The sequence below is a fragment of the Salmo salar genome, chromosome 05 (genome assembly GCF_965601325.2).
Source record: "Salmo salar chromosome 05, fSalSal1, whole genome shotgun sequence".
NCBI classification, from domain to species: domain Eukaryota; kingdom Metazoa; phylum Chordata; class Actinopteri; order Salmoniformes; family Salmonidae; genus Salmo; species Salmo salar.
This window is the reverse complement of record NC_138295.1, coordinates 58702346-58722919: the sequence shown is the minus strand read 5'-3', so window position 1 is coordinate 58722919 and position 20574 is coordinate 58702346. Positions and strand designations below refer to the sequence as shown.

General features: G+C 43.2%; 1 protein-coding gene across 1 annotated transcript; it reads right to left on the bottom strand.

The window, feature by feature from the left end:
- Window positions 1-4225: 4225 nt before the first annotated feature.
- LOC106605264 (serine/threonine-protein kinase Nek10) lies at window positions 4226-20030 on the bottom strand. The gene is made up of 34 exons (XM_014200709.3): window positions 19877-20030; window positions 19524-19642; window positions 19295-19355; window positions 15521-15657; window positions 15339-15434; window positions 15170-15254; window positions 14955-14996; window positions 14776-14854; window positions 14621-14688; window positions 14346-14425; window positions 14158-14244; window positions 13738-13962; window positions 13255-13394; window positions 13093-13154; window positions 12867-12944; window positions 12707-12771; window positions 12518-12620; window positions 11992-12120; window positions 11521-11658; window positions 11306-11351; window positions 10749-10870; window positions 10485-10587; window positions 10213-10288; window positions 9761-9890; window positions 9589-9659; window positions 8301-8599; window positions 8140-8211; window positions 7988-8042; window positions 7802-7839; window positions 7608-7708; window positions 7345-7455; window positions 7071-7185; window positions 5254-5306; window positions 4226-5103 (listed from the first exon to the last, which is right to left on the bottom strand). Exons 2-34 carry the CDS (start codon window positions 19592-19594, stop codon window positions 5020-5022), a joined length of 3222 nt encoding a protein of 1073 aa, XP_014056184.2. The 5' UTR covers window positions 19595-19642; window positions 19877-20030; the 3' UTR covers window positions 4226-5019.
- Between the last annotated feature and the right edge of the window lie 544 nt (window positions 20031-20574).

The window sequence follows — 20574 nt, the reverse complement described above, 5'->3', positions numbered from 1 at the left end:
GGTGCTCTCATCTTATCTACGAACATAGACAGGGCTCTAACTCCCCTAGCTCCACAATGAGATAGAGTGCAGGCCAGGCAGCAGGCTGTTAGCCAGCCAGCCTGTCAGCTTAGTGGAGTCTGCCACTAGCACAGTCAGTGTAGTCAGCTCAGCTATCCCCTTTGAGACTGTGTCTCAACCCAGGTTGGGCAAACTAAACATGGCGGTGTTTGCCTTAGCAATCTCACTGGAATGAAGACCTCCATTCCTGCCATTATTGAAAGAGATTGTGATACCTCACATCTCAAAATAGGGCTACTTAATGTTAGATCCCTCACTTCCAAGGCAGTTATAGTCAATGAACTAATCACTGATCATAATCTTGATGTTATTGGCCTGATGAATTTACTGTGTTAAATGAGGCCTCACCTCCTGGTTACACTAGTGACCACATCCCCCGCGCATCCCGCAAAGGCGGAGGTGTTGCTAACATTTATGATAGCAAATTTAAATTTACAACAACAAAAAAAACGATGATTTCGTCTTTTGAACTTCTAGTCATGAAATCTATGCAGCCTACTCAATTCCTTTTTATAGCTACTGTTTACAGGCCTCCTGGGCCATATACAGTGTTCTTCACTGAGTTCCCTGAATTTCTATCGGACCTTGTAGACATGGCAAATAATATTCACATTTTTGGTGACTTTAATATTCAAATGGAAAAGTCCACAGACCCACTCCAAAAGGCTTTCGGAGCCATCATTGACTCAGTGGGTTTGGTCCAACATGTCTCCGGACCTACTCACTGCCACAGACATACTCTGGACCTAGTTTTGTCCCGTGGAATAAATGTTGTGGATCTTAATGTTTACTACGTTTGCAATCGCAAAAAATTATCTGCTCAGACCCCAACCAAGGATAATCAAAAGTCGTGCTATAAATTCTCGGACAACCCAAAGACTCCTAGATGCCCTTCCAGACTCCCTCCGCCTACCCAAGGATGTCAGAGTACAAAAATCAGTTAACCACCTAACTGAGGAACTCCATTTAACCTTGTGCAATACCCTAGATGCAGTCGCACCCCTAAAAACAAAAAACATTTGTCATAAGAAACTAGCACCCCGGTATACAGAAAATACCCGAGCTCTGAAGCAAACTTCCAGAAAATTGGAACGGAAATGGCGCTACACCAAACTAGAAGTCTTTCGACTAGCTTGGAAAGACAGTACCGTGCAGTATCGAAGAGCCCTCACTGCTGCTCGATCATCCTATTTTTCCAAGTTAATTGAGGAAAATAAGAACAATCCAAAATGTATTTTTGATACTGTCACAAAGCTAACTAAAAAGCAGCATTCCCCAATATGGCTTTCACTTCAGCAGTGGTAACTTCATGAAGTTCTTTGAGGAAAAGATCATGATCATTAGAAAGCAAATTACGGACTCCTCTTTAAATCTGTGTATTCCTCCAAAGCTCAGTTGTCCTGAGTCTGCACAACTCTGCCAGGACCTAGGATCAAGGGGGACACTCAAGTTTTTTAGTACTATGTCTCTTGACACATTGATGAAAATAATCATGGCCTCTAAACCTTCAAGCTGCATACTGGACCCTATTCCAACTAAACTACTGAAAGAGCTGCTTTCTGTGCTTGGCCCTCCTATGTTGAACATAATAAACGTCTCTCTATCCACCGGATGTGTACCAAACTCACTAAAAGTGGCAGTAATAAAGCCTCTCTTGAAAAAGCCAAACCTTGACCCAGAAAATATAAAAAACTATCAGCCTATATCGAATCTCCCATTCCTCTGAATTTATTTGGAAAAATCTGCCTTTTTGAAGACACACAATGTATTCGAAATGCTTCAGTCTGGTTTTAGACCCCATCATAGCACTGAGACTGCACTTGTGAAGGTGGTAAATTACCTTTTAATGGCATTAGACTGAGGCCCTGCATCTGTCCTCGTGCTCCTAGACCTTAGTGCTGTTTTTGATACCATCAATCACCACATTCTTTTGGAGAGATTGGAAACCCAAATTGGTCTACCCGGACAAGTTCTGGCCTGGTTTAGATCTTATCTGTTGGAAAGATATCAGTTTGTCTCTGTGGATGGTTTGTCCTCTGACAAATCAAATGTAAATTTCGGTGTTCCTCAAGGTTCTGTTTTAGGACCACTATTGTTTTCACTATATATTTTACCTCTTGGTGATGTCATTCGGAAACATAATGTTAACTTTCACTGCTATGCGGATGACACACAGCTGTACATTTCGATGAAACATGGTGAAGATCCAAAATTGCCCTCCCTGGAAGCCTGTGTTTCAGACATAAGGAAGTGGATGGCTGCAAATGTTCTACTTTTAAACTCGGACAAAACAGAGATGCTTGTTTTAGGTCCCAAGAAACAAAGATATCTTCTGTTGAATCTGACAATTAATCCTGATGGTTGTACAGTCATCTCAAATAAAACTGTGAAGGACCTCAGCGTTACTCTGGACTCTGATCTCTCTTTTGACGAACATATCAAGCCTGTTTCAAGGTCAGCTTTTTTTCATCTACGTAACATTTCAAAAATCAGGAACTTTCTGTCCAAAAATTATGCAGAAAAATTAATCCATGCTTTTGTCACTTCAAGGTTACTACTGCAATGCTCTACTTTCCGGCTACCCGGATAAAGCACTAAATAAACTTCAGTTAGTGCTAAACACGGCTGCTAGAATCTTGACTAGAACCAAAAAATGTTATCATATTACTCCAGAGCTAGCCTCTCTACACTGGCTTCCTGTTAAGGCTAGGGCTGATTTCAAGGTTTTACTGCTAACCTACAAAGCATTACATGAGCTTGCTCCTACCTATCTCTCCGATTTGGTCCTGCCGTACATACCTACACGTACACTACGTTCACAAGACGCAGGCCTCCTTATTGTCCCTAGAATTTCTACGCAAACAGCTGGAGGCGGGGCTTTCTCCTATAGAGCTCCATTTTTATGGAATGGTCTGCCTATCCATGTGAGAGACGCAGATTCGGTCTCAACCTTTAAGTCTTTATTGAAGACTCATCTCTTCAGTAGGTCCTATGATTGAGTGTAGTCTGGCCCAGGAGTGTGATGGTGAACGGAAAGGCACTGGAGCAACGAACCACCCTTACTGTCTCTGCCTGGCCGGTTCCCCTCTCTCCATAGGGATTCTCTGCCTCTAACCCTATTACAGGGGCTGAGTCACTGGCTTACTGGTGCTCTTCCATGCCATCCCTAGGAGGGGTGCGTCGCTTGAGTGGGTTGAGTGACTGACGTGATCTTCCTTTCTGGGTTGCCTCCCCCCCCCTGGGTTGTGCCGTGGCGGAAATCTTCGTGGGCTATACTCGGCCTTGTCTCAGGATGGTAAGTTGGTGGTTGAAGATATCCCTCTAGTGGTGTGGGGGCTGTGCTTTGGCAAAGTGGGTGGGGTTATATCCTGCCTGTTTGGCCCTGTCCGGGGGTATCGTCGGATGGGGCCACAGTGTCTCCCGACCCCTACTGTCTCAGCCTCCATTATTTATGCTGCAGTAGTTTGTGTCGGGCGGCTAGGGTCAGTCTGTTATATCTGGAGTATTTCTCCTGTTTTATCCGGTGTCCTGTGAGAATTTAAGTATGCTCTCTCTAATTCTTTCTTTCTTTCTCTCAGAGGACCTGAGCCATAGGACCATGCCTCAGGGCTACCTGGCCAGATGACTCCTTGCTGTCCCCAGTCCACCTGGCCGTGCTGCTGCTCCAGTTTCAACTGTTTTGCCTGTGGCTATGGAACCCTGACCTGTTCACCGGACGTGCTACCTGTCCCAGACCTGCTGTTTTCAACTCCCTAGAGACAGCAGGAGCAGTAGAGATACTCTGAATGATCAGCTATGAAAAGCCAACTGACATTTACTCCTGAGGTGCTGACCTGTTGCACCCTCGACAACAACTGTGATTATTATTATTTGACCCTGCTGGTCATCTATGAACATTTGAACATCTTGGCCATGTTCTGTTATAATCTCCACCCGGCACAGCCAGAAGAGGACTGGCCACCCCTCATAGCCTGGTTCCTCTCTAGGTTTCTTCCCAGGTTCTGGCCTTTCTAGGGAGTTTTTACTAGTCACCGTGCTTCTACACCTGCATTGCTTGCTGTTTGGGGTTTTAGGCTGGGTTTCTGTAGCAGCAGGATGTAAAAAGGGCTTTATAAATACATTTGATTGAATAATCTAAAGCCAAACATACAAATAGGATTCTCCACAGCAATAGATTTATTTCCAATGTAATGGAAATACATGCAATAGTTTCTATTAACACACAGACCTGAGGACACGAATACCTGTCTGTCGAAAGTTAAACATAGGTAGAAAGTGCATCTAGCTTCACCTGAGATTTCCTCAAAGCATAGCTGTTTAGAAACAAATTAAAATGTACAATTAATAACGTTTAACATAGAATATCATCTGGAAGTAGACTATTTAACTGTGTCCTCAACAACAACAACAAACAAGTCATTGTATAGCGACATTAGGAACATGCCGTCTGATGCAGGTCAGACAATACCAGAGATAAAGCAGTAAAATCCCTATCCTGAGTCTACTTAAGAGTTAAAGAAAGTGTAACCTGAGAGAGAGAGAGATCACAAAATAATCACACAAACCTCACACAAGCACACAACACTGAGAAATACCCTTTAAACTGTACAGATTTGTACATATAATCAATGCATGAGTACATTAGCTCAGTGCAAACTCAAAGAGGAAAAACTGCAAGTGACCATACAGCTTTAATTTCCTAGGCCATAAATAGTCCAATATGCATATGTTTTGGAGAAGTATGACTGCTTTCTTTGACCCGAAATCAGTACTCCTACCCTATTTGTCTCTGTTTGAGCCTTTCGTGAAACACTTCACTTTTATGCAGACTGTGTATCATTGATCTACTTCCTTCTCAAGGTTATCAGCCTCTCAAAAAAATGTAGTGGTAGCCCATTTTGACAGTGTGACTGGAAAACACTAGCATGCTAATAAAGATATGCTTTATAAGGGTGGTGGTCACTTGTTTGTCCCTGTTGCACCCTGGTCAATCCTCATTGCGTTGTAGTATCCATTCTCCTCCAGAACCTCCTCTATAATGGCCTGAAATAAAAGATCCCTTATAGCATTCATATTTCCTAACCAGTTTCTCAGTTCCAGCCAGACATAGACATCCACATGTCCAGAAATATGTCAACTACAACAGGCTATCCTACTGTATTTATTTCTATACATAAAAAAACAAATACTAACCTGCATTTGCTCATAGCTGATTCCCTCCTTGAGATCACCATTTTCCATATCACCTGTAGCACAAAGTTACATTTTAGGCTTCTAAACACCTAGACAAGAGTTATAGCGACCCCCGTGGGAGACAACGTGAGAACACAACACTCATCATGTAGCTTTGGTTCTTGGCTCAGTATTCTGTTAGATTGCTACGTTAACCAGTATGCACTAGGACTGAGGTTAGGGTACCTTGCTTGCAGGGTTGGGGGGGTAATGGATTACATGTAAGGGATTACAACAACAACAACAAAAACGGTAACTGTAATCCGTGACGTTACCAGCAAAAATATTGTAATCAGATTACAGATACTTTGGAAAAACGAGATAATTACTTCAAGGATTACTTTTAAATTCAGAAAGGATGTTTGTGAGAAAAAAAATCTTTGACACTTCTCTGTTTTCTCAATGACGTTCAAATCAGCATTGAAAAAAGGTGCAAGTTTAAGTTTGTTCCACCTGAGCGAGTCTGACCACAAGTCAGAGACCACTATGATGACACACCAAATGGGTTTGATGGATCGCAGGAAAAGAGCAGGAATAAGCAGTCCAAGCTATGTCTTCCAATGGTGCGACTGCTGTCGGCATCCAAAGCTGATCCAACTTGAAGGAAAGGATGACAGTAGTGGTGTAGTCTACGGTGATACGGATATCACTTATTATTGATATCTACATAGCGCTGGGCCCTGCTGCTCTCATTTAGCTATTGTGGTTGTTGTGGATGGCTGTTCACAAACCTAAATGTGCATTTGAATGGTTGAATGGTTGAATTTAAGAAGTTTAAGCTGCCTATCAATCGTTGTTTTTGAAACCAGTGGACAGCCAGTGAAAAAAAACGTATAAACGCCTCATGAGCTTAGTTCAACTGTCACACTCCATGAGAACCAAAAATATAAGCTTGTTTTACTCCAATGTTTGTAAACACTGTATAGCCTCATAACGTGGTTAAAACGATAATTGTGATATCATGGATAGTCAGTCCTTGCATCCATAGCTCTGTCTATTCATCTGAGAGTGGTTACATTTCTCCAGGCCCATCCCTCAGCTTTTTACCAAAACAGAGGCGGGGCGACCGTTTTGTTATTGTTTCATCTGTGGATTTAAACAGCTGCATATTATCAAGATATCAAAGTGTCACCAACAAAAAGGTAAACAATAGGCCTATAGAAAATGCAGCATATGGCATTCCTTTTACACATGCAAATAGCACTTTTCAGGAGTGCTCAAAGCATGCCATTCCAAGAGAGCAGAATTTATTTTTCAACTCGAATCAATAAGCCCAATCAGTCCTCCATGATAACAATCGTAAATCATAAACAACAGAGTAGGGCTGGCTAATAAGTCCTTAGTTTTGGGGTCATGCTCAAGTAAAACAATTTGGCTAATCTATACTTCCACATTTCCAAATCCTATTCTTGAAGATCCAGGGTGTAAAACATTTATTGGAATGACTGGAATTCTGATAGACTTTGGTTTTTAATGTAAATATATAATGGAATCATATTATTATATGTAGTAGAAAGCGATAGGTTAGAAGAAGCCCACATAACCAACCCATAGAGTAAAATGTAACATCCATATATGGCCAGCTATGTAAACTTTAACATTGATTTATCCTGCAATAGATGTGGTTCAATTGGTAACATACATTTTTGCCATCTTCTAATGCATCTTAAGGGGAAAGTAATCTAAAAGTAACCGAATGTAATCAGATTACGTTACTGATTACAATTTGGGACAGGTAACTAGTAACTGTAACGGATTACATTTAGAAAGTAACCTACCCAACTCTGCTTGCTTGGCAGCACCTAGATGGTCTCCTCCAAAAGACTGGACCAGAGACCACCAGTCTGAGCTGGCAGAGCCTGACTCTATTAGCTCTGGAGACCCCTGGAGCAGCTGGAAACAAAATGGAGATCAACACATACGGATTTAACCCGTAAGATGAACTAGACTGGTATATAGGCTTACAATGCCACGCTGACTACCGCAGCGCAACTCCATAGTTGAGGCAGACCGCTCTAACGTTGCTGTAAGTTCCTGGTCTCTTGTACTTACCTTGTTAAGCTCCACCTTGAGATTGTAGGGACTGCTTTTGTAGTGGAACAGGGACTTTTTGAATCTCTCAATCGCCCGCCGTTTGACACTGTGCTGAAGAGCTGGGGGAAGCTGAACATAAAATGGTTAAAAACAGTACGATTTAAAATATAATGGCTCAAATGTCTAGACATACTGTATACACCAACCAACTGGTACATAGTTCTCATTATTATTACCGGAACTCTAAATCAAATGAAAATCTAAAGTACATATAGACTTACCTGAGTGATGTAAATGATCTTATGCAGTTGTACCAGGAGTCGTTGGATGGGATCATCGATCTGCCGAACCTTCCTCTGAGACACGTAGATTCCTGCTGACACTATGAAACCCGCATGTTTATCAGTTGAGTTGAACCCACTTAACCAAAGTTGAAGGAGGAAAGAAGAACATCCTTCAAAATGACCCAGTTTACCTGGTCGAGGTTTTGGCTTCGGAACAGCAAACTCACCACTGAGGAAAACAGGATGGTTATTTTAGCCCTTGACTGACAAACTGTTGTCATGACACAAACAGTATAGGCCCTCTTCAGATGAAATGATGATATGGGTAACATTCAACAACATATAATATATCAGAGTATGATCGTATATAGACTCACCCAGCTAAGTTTGGTTCATCTACCACGGAAGCGCTGACGCTACTCTTTATCGGCCCTTTAACAATAAAAAAAATCCAAACATTACACTTGGAAATACTCCTAGTAATTGAATGATCTAAATTCAAGTGAGCATTTTGAATTCAAGTGCTCACCAGCGTCTTTATACCCAGAGACAGTGGAGATGTTGGTATGAGAGGGATCTAGATCTTTATCTGAGCCATTATCTATATAAACACATAGATCATAATCAACATGGTAGAAAATGTTTTATGAGAAACATTAATTACGGCCATATAATCCAAGGAAGATTTACCTTGGCTGTGTATTTTTTTGCTTTGGTTTGAGCTGTGGCCTAAAGAGAAGTATGGTACCATGGACTCATCAGTCCTACTAGTGGTTTTCTCCTGGTCTTTAGAGGAGTGGCAGCAGCTGACCCTGCCCCTATGGCTCTCCAGGAAGTACTTCTGTGCTCGCTTCCTGTCTCGCTCCGCCCTCCTCTCCAAAGCATTCTGGGAAGTATACAAACTGTCCATGAACCTCATCATGATGTCAGAGATCTTGGAGCTGACTTCCACGATGTCTGGACGCAAGTCTGCGTCAGTTGTCAGGCACCTGAGGGGTATTATGGGAGTTATTTAGGTAGTAATCAGATAATGTAGCATCTTATCAAGCATTGTCCATCATTGATTTGAGTGATGCAATGTGTGATCACTGCCTGGTACGGCAATTGCTCTGCCTCTGACCGCAAGGCACTACAGAGGGTAGTGCGTACGGCCAAGTACATCACTGGGGCTAAGCTGCCTGCCATCCGGGACCTCTACACCAGGCGGTGTCAGAGGAAGGCCCTAACAATTGTCAAAGACCCCAGCCACCCCAGTCATAGACTGTTCTCTCTACTACCGCATGGCAAGCGGTACCGGAGTGCCAAGTCGAGGACAAAAAGGCTTCTCAACAGTTTTTACCCCCAAGCCATAAGACTCCTGAACAGGTAATCAAATGGCTAACCGGGTTATCTACATTGTGTCCCACCCACCACCAGCCAACCCCTCTTTTTACGCTGCTGATACTCTCTGTTTATCATATATGCATAGTCACTTTAACTATACATTCATGTACATACTACCTCAATTGGGCCGACCAACCAGTGCTCCCGCACATTGGCTAACCGGGCTATCTGCATTGTGTCCCACCCACCACCAGCCAATCCCTCTTTAACGCTACTGCTACTCTCTGTTCATCATATATGCATAGTCACTTTAACCATATCTACATGTATATACTACCTCAATCAGCCCGACTAGCCGGTGTCTGTATGTGGCCTCGCTACTTTATAGCCTCGCTACTGTATGTAGCCTGTCTTTTTACTGTTGTTTTATTTCTTTACCTACCTATTGTTCACCTAATACCTTTTTTGCATTATTGGTTAGAGCCTGTAAGTAAGCATTTCACTGTAAGGTCTACACCTGTTGTATTCGGCGCATGTGACAAATAAACTTTGAATTGATTTGATTCTTTGCTATCCACATCAAAGATATTTAAGTGAAACATAAATGAATGAACTTTATCATATTTTTATACTTCTATACTATATTTATACTTACCATTTAATCATGTCTGTGACTCTCTCTGAGAAAATGCCTTCCACCACTGGTTCATAGACTGCCTCCACAATCTACCAAACACAAACCACAGTTTAGCAGCAATAGCCCTAGATACATAAGATAACCTATGTGAGTAGTGTGTGTGTGTGTATATGTGCGTTTTGCGTGTTACCTTGGTGGCGAGGGAGAGCATGTTGCTGCTGTAGAATGGAGGCCTCAGTGTGGCCATCTGGTAGAGGATACATCCGCTAGCCCAGACATCAGCCTTCTCCCCATACGGCTCACTCTTCACTATCTCTGGACTACACACACACACACACACACACACACACACACACACACACACACACACACACACACACACACACACACACACACACACACACACACACACACACACACACACACACACACACCACACACACCCACACACACACACACACACACACACACACAAACACACACGCACAATGGCAGTTGTAGAGATCATTCAAATGATATTGGAGTGTCAGTAATGAAGCTTGATAAAGGCAGTCGTGCCTTAGAGACGACCTACTTCCTCATCAGGACAGATCTACCTGAAATCTCCCCTGAGTATGAGTAACTATTATACACATAACTCACCAGGAGTACAGTATGGTCCCAACCACTGATGTTAGCTTGCTGTTCTCCTGTTTCTGTTTAGCCAGACCAAAGTCAGCTGAAATGGATTCAGTTCAAATGTTTTACCGACACGTATACCTTCAGGCATAAGGACATGATGTACGTAAAATGAATGGTAAGTGGTTTGCGGAAGATTTTGACTCATTCATATTTACGTGTGCCTCTGGTTTTAGTACAAGATGCCATGAGGAGGGAGAAATAGAGCATGAAAAGGACAACTGTGATTGACTGACTGATAGTGACTTTGTCCCTCTCTCCCAGCATGACGTTATTAGGAGTGAGGTCTCGGTGGACGATCCTCTTCTCCTTGTGCAGGTACCTTAAAGCCAGACACATCTGAGGAATTTCATCGGGAGAAGAAAAACAAGGACATGCATTCTTTAGTAAACAACATCATAGCATTGATTGATTGATTCATTCATAGCAATTATCCAAGAGAGAATTCAAAGTCACAGTAGCTTTGTTGTCAGTGCAAAGCAATGGAGGCCGATACTTACCTGGATGAATATGTTCCAAAGTCTCTCCTCTGTGAATTGCTGCTCCTTCTCTTTCAGAGAGTTGAAATGGTCCCAGAGGGGAACACCTTCTATCAACTCCATGACAATGTACAGCCTGTCACCTGAAACAGTGTTCATAGTCATTTATAAAGCTGATATCTTAATAATGTTAACTCGCTGCTTTGTGTGATGTATTGTTGTCTCTACCTTCTTGCCCTTTGTGCTGTTGTCTGTGCCCAATAATGTTTGTACCATGTTTTGTTCTGCTACCATGTTGTGTTGCTACCATGCTGTGTTGTCATGTGTTGCTGCCTTGCTATGTTGTCGTCTTAGGTCTCTCTTCATGTAGTGTTGTGTTGTCTCTCTCGTTGTGATGTGTGTTTTGTCCTATATTTATATTATATTTCTTTTCATTTTTAATCCCAGGCCCCCGTCCCCGCAGGAGGCCTTTTGCCTTTTGGTAGGCCGTCATTGTAAATAAGAATTTGTTCTTAACTGACTTGCCTAGTTAAATAAATGTTAAATAAAAAATACAGAAATGTGTGTCTGACACTTACCTTTCAAGAATGTCTTGTAATATTTCACAACATTTGGATGGGTCATCTTCAGGGAACAGAGAAAAAAAGGCATGAGTGCTCATCATTCAAAAAGAAGTACTGACTGGTGTGTTGTAGGTAATACTGTATATAACCACATGGTAGAATATCAACAAACAAAAGCTACGTGTGAGACATGAACAACTGTATCTGGCTGATAGTAAACCAATGCTAACCTGTTCCTTAATGATGGTGAGCTCAGACACTATCTTCTCCACGTTGCTGTCTCTGGACTTCTTATCTTTACCAAAGGCAGGGTTGTGGAGATTCACTTCCTTCAGAGCCAGAAGGTTCTGACCACTCTGTTTCCTCACCTCTCAGCACAACCGCACACAACAATCAAAACCAGATAGGTAGAAAATATACCAGAAAGAACGTTAAAGACGTGTGGAGTGATATTAGTGCCAAAATACACTTCAGATTCAATTTCTTTTGCCACTAAAATCACTCCATAGTCATGCCAAATGGTACAAATTCAAACTCAAGCATGTAGAGGTAGCAAAATTCTAGTGATCATGAGTCCTTGAAATCAAAGCACAATCAGACATGCCACATCAATCACAACCACATTGTAATGGTTGTCATGTGTCCACTCATACATGCACGTTAAGGTTGGCACTGATGAATGGCTCAGTGGGAGGCTCTACCTTGAACACACTGCCGAAGGCCCCAGTGCCTAGATGGTCCAGTATGGAGTAGCCATTGATCACTCTCAGAGGAGGGCGGTTCTGGTCGACAGTCTCAATATTCTCCCTCAGGCTGTCCAATTCCTCCTGCTAAAGGCAAGCCAACACACGCCAGTAAATAATCCTCACAGAGTGGAGTAGGGTAGTAATGACGGCAGAGAATAGTTCATGAAAATAGTAAATTAATCATTCTTCTGATTATACGGGGCTTTACATTACAATCTAAAAGGAGACAGGAGAGGGCCCTTGAATGTACAGGTAACTGCCAAAATAATGGAAACACTTGAGTCAATGAGGGATAAAAAGTATATTGAAAGCAGGTGCTTCCACAATAGAGTTCCAGACATTTGTAGAATCTATGCCAAGATGCATTGAAGCTGTTTTGGCCCAACACCCTTTTAAGACGCTATATGTTGGTGTTTCCTTTATTTTGGCAGTTACCTATATGTTACGTATAGTCGTTTTTACAGTATAGCAGTTTTCTCACAGTGTAGAGACAAACTTTTGCTTGAAGTGCTTCATAGACAGTGATGTCTCTCACATAATGTCCAACATCAATGAACAGCTCAAATAAATCTGTAGGAAAGAGCCTGAAACATGATTTTTTTTTAAATACATTTTCTGAAAGAAACAAATATGTACATTGACTTTAAGAAACAATGTCTTATGTCATCACCTTTTAAACAGATGTCGGTTAAATTCCATGCTGAAGAGGAAACGTAGGGTCCGAAATGCATAGCACTGTCAACATCAACAATAATGACTATCATTGTAGTATAAGGGCAAACATGACATGATAATTGTAATTACACCATTATGTAATGCATGTGTAATACCTGTAGGGATATTGCTTTTGGTCCATTGAGAAAGCTTTGTGGCAGAATCAATTTCGCAATTACATAGACCCCATTCTCCTGACGAAGCAAAGAGAAGGCATTTCAAAAATGCCCTTTCCACTAACACAATTCTGAATCAGTATCATAATCCTATATATTGTCCAGTCCATTGACTGTTCTAATGGCAGCCAACACTCTGTTTATGTTTGTGGCTAGGTGCCCTTACCTGAACCACCTGATGTGCAGTGGTGTCATCCAAAACGAGCTCAGTCAGAGCCGCACAGCATGCTGCAATAAAGACAGACATTTACACAAGATCATGTTGAACGTAGATCAATCTATAATATCTATAGTCAAAATATCCAACATGTCCAGTGTATGTTCCTACCTGACTGTAGAGACATGGTGTCGTCCACATCCTCCTGTAGACTGAGCTCCTCACTGACGTGCTGTCTCTGGATGCGTCCCGCTGCATTGGCGCTGCAGAAGGCCTCGATAGAGGAGCGGTCCGAAACGTACGACGGCTCACTGGAACAGACAACATACAGTACATTACGGAACCCTACTGGTCTGGGTTGCATACCACTTTCTCATCATCTGAATTTCCTCATGGTCATAATAACCACTAACCAATGTTTCAACCACTGTCTTTGACCCACTAAACTCTCGAGTAACTCTTGACAATACTATATTAGCTTAACCAGAGGTTGCATACCATTTTCCCATAATCACAATTTACTCAAGGTCATAATATGCACTAACCTAGGTCTCACCCAATATACTGCATTTGACCCAGTGAACTCCTGAGTAGTCTATGCTCTCCATGAACTTTTATGATACTTCTTTAGTCTATCCAGAGGTAGCCTCTCACCTGTTGAGGATGTGGAGCAGCTGTTGCACCCCTCCCCAGGTGCGTATCTCGGCGCTGGTGTCTGGCTCCTCACACAGCTGGACCAGGACCCACACTACGCTCCACAGCAGCTTCAGGTGCTCCCCGTGCAGCAGGCTGAGCAGCACCGGCAGGCCCTCGCACTCCCTCACCTGCTCCCGCACCTGCCGCACCGGGGAAAGCAGCCGCAGCAACTCTGCACTCATCCTGAAAGGGACACAGAGAAAAATGGATACGCAAAACACATATCAAAGCAAGACATTGGAAAGTGCATCTTATTGCTAGTGATATAGTGAGTGATGTTGTTGATGGGGGTGTAAGGCGAACTGTTATTTTGAAGCAACTTTGTTGTGCAAAGATGAACGCATAGAGTGTGACTGATTAGGGAGGTAGGTACTGTACCTTTTGGACAGTAAGTCATAATCTTGTAGTATAACAAGAAGATTCTCCACGATTGACAACTCTCCTATCTTCTTCTTGCATTCTGAACTAGGGGATAGATCAAGTGATGTATTTAAGTGTTAGCTACAGTGTATACTTTGACTAAAGGTATGCATGATGTCCCAAGGTCCCTTTATAAGAGCAGTTACCTCTCAGCCAATGAGGTGAGTGCTAGGAGGGCACCTAGTAACACGCTGCTGTCACGTGTTGATAGGAGCTTTACCAGGGTCTGAGCATGAGCATGAAATCTTACATCATTATATGCTCATTAGTTACTACTTTCCAAGACAGAAAAAAACAAAAACCTATCCACAAGTAATGGGGAGCAGACATTGGACTAACAGTCAGTTAGGAGTACAGCTCTTCATGTAACACAATCCTACTGTATATTGTATGAGGCAGTGAAATTTGTACAATTGTTTACCTTATGAGCGCCACTCTCAATAACCCACTGCCTTTGGTCCTCCACTGCAGACAGTTTCTGAAACATATCTATTCAGGAATGAAGAGACAAGGAACAATAAGGAAGGACATTGAGGGAAATACAGGCTACTTTTTGGGGGGGATTTGATAACTCACACGTCATGGTGACCAGCTTCTCCATGGCAAATGTCTGCTCTCCACACCCCAGATAACTGCTGCACACCAACTCCATGTACTAAAGAGGGAGGGAAAGGGATAGAAAGTGACAGCTATAAAAAGCAACACAGGACTGTCAGACTATACGTTTTTTTTAAATAGATTTAAAGTACATTTACCCTTGCGAGAAGATCGACACCTTGGAGTTGATGAAAAACTCTCTGAAAAGAGAGGGTATGATGAGAATTAAAAAGATACCTGAAATCAGAGTGTTGAATTGTCCTGGTTGCTTGTCAGGTTTTTGTCAACTAGTCAAAAGAGAAAGGCAGCACGAGTCATATCTATTTTACATCATACGAAGTTGAAGGAAGAAAAGGCCCATCATTTGTTTTACCTGATAAAGTGGTTCTCTTACAAGCAATCGTAGACAGATGAGCACTCTAAGGACAGACTCAGGTGGTGCATGGTCGACCCAGTCACTACAAAGGAAGTACACACACAACTGAGCAACTTTCAAGACCTTCATCAGCTGCACAAAAATTGTTGAAACCATATGAGACTACCTGCACAGTCTGTTCTTGACCAAAGAGGTAAGGATCTCCAAAAAAAGCTTATGTTGAGGATGACTGTTGAAACAATGTTGATTTCTGTATGTTGCACTGTTAGAAGGAAAGATGTGTGAGAAAAGTTAATTATGTGATCAATCATATTCAAGGAATCCTAAATGCATTATTTAGGGATTTACCTGAATTTCTCCAGCTCAGGATCTTCAGAGGTTATGTGAATCTGACTCCTATTGCTGCTGGCAGTATTTAGCTGGAGAGTGGTCTGGGATCTTCCTCCACTGTTGCGGACCTTACATGACTGACTCAATACTGCCACCTGGAATGTCAGGCAGACAAACCTGATCACATCATACTGTACAGTCGTGGCCAAAAGTTTTGAGAACGGCACAAGTCTGCTGCCTCAGTTTGTATGATGGCAATTTGCATATACTTCAGAATGTTATGAAGAATGATCAGATGAATTGCAAAGTCCCTCTTTGCCATGCAAATGAACTGAATCCCCAAGCAACATTTCCACTGCATTTCAGCCCTGCCACAACAGGACCAGCTGACATCATGTAGGCATGTATCATCAGGCAGCCGAGCGGAAATGGAGGAAAACTCGCCTCCCTGCGGACCTGGCATCCTTTCACTCCCTCCTCTCTACATTCTCCTCTTCTGTCTCTGCTGCTAAAGCCACTTTCTACCACTCTAAATTCCAAGCATCTGCCTCTAACCCTAGGAAGCTCTTTGCTACCTTCTCCTCCCTCCTGAATCCTCCTCCCCCTCCCCCCCCCCTCCTCCCTCTCTGCGGATGACTTCGTCAACCATTTTGAAAAGAAGGTTGACGATATCCGATCCTCGTTTGCTAAGTGAAACGACACCGCTGGTCCTGCTCACACTGCCCTACCCTGTGCTTTGACCTCTTTCTCCCCTCTCTCTCCAGATGAAATCTCGCGTCTTGTGACGGCCGGCCGCCCAACAACCTGCCCACTTGACCCTATCCCCTCCTCTCTTCTCCAGACCATTTCCGGAGACCTTCTCCCCTTCCTCACCTCGCTCATCAACTCATCCTTGACCGCTTGACCCCTTCTGAAAAAACCTACACTCGATCCCTCCGATGTCAACAACTACAGACCAGTATCCCTTCTTTCTTTTCTTTCCAAAACTCTTGAACGTGCCGTCCTTGGCCAGCTCTCCTGCTATCTCTCTCAGAATGACCTTCTTGATCCTAATCAGTCAGGTTTCAAGACTGGGCATTCAACTGAGACTGCTCTTCTCTGTGTCACGGAGGCTCTCCGCACTGCTAAAGCTAACTCTCTCTCCTCTGCTCTCATCCTTCTAGACCTATCTGCTGCCTTTGATACTGTGAACCATCAGATCCTCATCTCCACCTTCTCCGAGTTGGGCATCTCCGGCGCGGCCCACGCTTGGATTGCGTCCTACCTGACATGTCGCTCCTACCAGGTGGCGTGGCGAGAATCTGTCTCCGCACCATGCGCTCTCACCACTGGTGTCCCCCAGGGCTCTGTTCTAGGCCCTCTCCTATTCTCGCTATAGACCAAGTCACTTGGCTCTGTCATATCTTCACATGGTCTCTCCTATCATTGCTATGCAGACGACACACAATTAATCTTCTCCTTTCCCCCTTCTGATAACCAGGCGGCGAATCGCATCTCTGCATGTCTGTCAGACATATCAGTGTGGATGACAGATCACCAGCTCAAGCTAAACCTCGGCAAGACGGAGCTGCTCTTCCTCCCGGGGAAGGACTGCCCGTTCCATGATCTCGCCATCACGGTTGACAACTCCCTTGTGTCCTCCTCCCAGAGTGCTAAGAACCTTGGCGTGATCCTGGACAACACCCTGTCATTCTCCACTAACATCAAGGCGGTGACCCGATCCTGTAGGTTCATGCTCTACAACATTCGCAGAGTACGACCCTGCCTCACACAGGAAGCGGCGCAGGTCCTAATCCAGGCACTTGTCATCTCCCGTCTGGATTACTGCAACTCGCTGTTGGCTGGGCTCCCTGCCTGTGCCATTAAACCCCTACAACTCATCCAGAACGCCGCAGCCCGTCTGGTGTTCAACCTTCCCAAGTTCTCTCACGTCACCCCGCTCCTCCGCTTTCTCCACTGGCTTCCAGTTGAAGCTCGCATCCGCTACAAGACCATGGTGATTGCCTACGGAGCTGTGAAGGGAACGGCACCTCCATACCTTCAGGCTCTGATCAGGCCCTACACCCAAACAAGGGCACTGCGTTCATCCACCTCTGGCCTGCTGGCCCCCCTACCTCTGAGGAAGCACAGTTCCCGCTCAGCCCAGTCAAAACTGTTCGCTGCTCTGGCACCCCAATGGTGGAACAAGCTCCCTCACGACGCCAGGACAGCGGAGTCAGTCACCACCTTCCGGAGACACCTGAAACCCCACCTCTTTAAGGAATACCTAGGATAGGATAAAGTAAACCTTCTAACCCCCCCCCCCCCTTAAAAGATTTAGATGCACTATTGTAAAGTGGTTGTTCCACTGGATATCATAAGGTGAATGCATCAATTTGTAAGTCGCTCTGGATAAGAGCGTCTGCTAAATGACTTAAATGTAAATGTAATGTCAGTGATTCTCTCGTTAACACAGGTGTGAGTGTTGATGAGGAGAAGGCTGGAGATCACTCTGTCATGCTGATTGAGATCGAATAACAGACTGGAAGCTTCAAAAGGCAGGTGGTGCTTGGAATCATTGTTCTTCCTCTGTCAAATATGGTTACCTGCAAGGAAACACGTGCCGTCATCATTGCTTTGCACAAAAAGGGCTTCACAGGCAAGGATATTGCTGCCAGTAAGATTGCACCTAAATCAACCATTTATCGGATCATCAAGAACTTCAAGGAGAGCGATTCAATTGTTGTGAAGAAGGCTTCAGGGCACCCAAGAAAGTCCAGCAAGCGCCAGGACTGTCTCCTAAAGTTGATTCAGCTGCGGGATCGGGGCACCACCAGTACAACTTGCTCAGGAATGGTAGCAGGCAGGGGTGAGTGCATCTGCACGCACAGTGAGGCGAAAACTTTTGGAGGATGGCCTGGTGTCAAGAAGGGCAGCAAAGAAGCCACTTCTCTCCAGGAAAAACATCAGGGACAGACTGATATTCTGCAAAAGGTACAGGGATTGGACTGCTGAGGACTGGGGTAAAGTCATTTTCTCTGATGAATCCCCTTTCCGATTGTTTGGGGCATCCGGAAAAGCACTACCATCAGTCCTGTGTCATGCCAACAGTAAAGCATCCTGAGACCATTCATGTGTGGGGTTGCTTCTCAGCCAAGGGAGTGGGCTCACTCACAATTTTGCCTAAGAACACCGCCACGAATAAAGAATGGTACCAACACATTTTCCGAGAGCAACTTCTCCCAACCATCCAGGAACAGTTTGTGATGAACAATGCCTTTTCCAGCATGATGGAGCACCTTGCCATAAGGAAAAAGTGATAACTAAGTGGCTCGGTGAACAAAACATTGATATTTTGGGTCCATGGCCAGGAAACTCCCCAGACCTTAATCCCATTGAGAACTTGTGGTCAATCCTCAAGAGGCGGGTGGACAAACAAAACCCCACAAATTCTGCCAATCTCCAAGCATTGATTATGCAAGAATGGGGTGACATCAGTCAGGATGTGGCCCAGATGTTAATTGACAGCATGCCAGGGCGGATTGAAGAGGTCTTGAAAAAGAAGGGTCAACACTGCAAATATTGACTCTTTGCATCAACTTCATGTAATAGTCAATAAAAGCCTTTGACACTTATGAAATGCTTGTAATTATACTTCAATATTCCATAGTAACATCTGACAAAAATATCTAAAGACACTGAGGCAGCAGACTTTGTGAAAATTAATATTTGTGTCATTCTCAAAACTTTTGGCCACGACTGTACAACACAAAATAGAGGGTTCGACATTCAGCTGAATTGACATGTCCTTACCTGGTGTCTGTGAGCATTAGTTTCAAGCAGGGACAGTAGTTTCCTGAGATCATGTGATTCTCTAAAAATGTAACATTTTGGTCAATCCTTTTATTCCAGTCAAAACAGGATATCAGTTGTGTGCGAATATTTTAGTTGAAAATGTCCCAAAAAAACTAGGCCTATTTTGACATTATGTATGTGCAGTATCTGAATTGACTGAAACTGAAATTACTTCAATACATCTTACTTGTTGTCTGGTCCCTTTAACTTCTGGAGTAGTTTGTCTGCTCTTCTCACCTTTTTAACTGGGTTGGGCATTATACAAATTCCCTTCTGCTTCCATGGGTCATACCTGAGGTACAACTTCTGATAATTGACACAATATAACAATGCATTCAATATCATGGCATTTGGTACATTGTAACTGCTCTCAATATACAAATAAACATAGTCTGTTTTAGAAACATTAGCCTAGCGGTAGCTAGTAACACTGAACAACAACAGGTGCGACATAGTTCAGGAATAATGCAGCCATCCACTACAAGGAACACAAAACAAAGGAGAAACATGATTCCTTTGAGCCACTGAGCAGTCCCTTACCCTCCTTCACCATGGCAAATATGTAGGATACACCTGTTATTTTATTATTCTTTTTTTCTTTCAAGCTTGTTTTCTCCTTCAAGGTTGCAGTTTATTCATGGGCATATTATGGGAAAGTATGTGCCCGAATTGGAAAAGGTCATACTGAAATTGATGATAGTTTTAACCAATAGGTAGAAGCAACATTATTATGTGGTAGTTTCTATGGATACAACTGACGCCTTTTCGCATTCCGTCACCAGATAATTTTGTTTTTGGAATGTAGTTGTTTCTTGTTCCCCTGTTATTATAGCTCAGTGGGTGTTCCAGTTTCACCAAGTGCATAAATAAACACATTAATACAAAATAACTGTAAATTAACAAGTAGGTTTATAGCTCTTATTTTGATGAATATTTATTTTTCATACACTACTAACCTGTATGCATCTATCTATATGCAAAATAAACTTCCGATTTTGGAAAGTTAAGTAGATGCAGAGTTTCTGTCTGGTTTCTGTTGATGGAAAATAAACAAGATGAAAACAGAGATTATCTAAACTTTTAGCAAAAATGTAACACTTTTGTCGCGATAGCATGTGGATAACTCAGGCAATGAACAAACTACCGCGAGATGTTTGGTCCTTAATTTTTGCTATTCATAATCTCAGTACGCATTGTATCTGGCGTACTCTCCGTCGTTCAGGTGTGACATTACGTCG

Coding starts and splice junctions, on each gene's coding strand:
- LOC106605264 (XM_014200709.3), bottom strand. CDS start 19,594: ATGCCCAACCCAGTTAAAAAGGTGAGAAGAGCAGACAAACTACTCCAG. Junction 15,658..19,294: donor CTAATGCTCACAGACACCAG/GTAAGGACATGT, acceptor CTGACATTCCAG/GTGGCAGTATTGAGTCAGTC. Junction 13,395..13,737: donor CTGCTCCACATCCTCAACAG/GTGAGAGGCTAC, acceptor TGTCTGTTCCAG/TGAGCCGTCGTACGTTTCGG.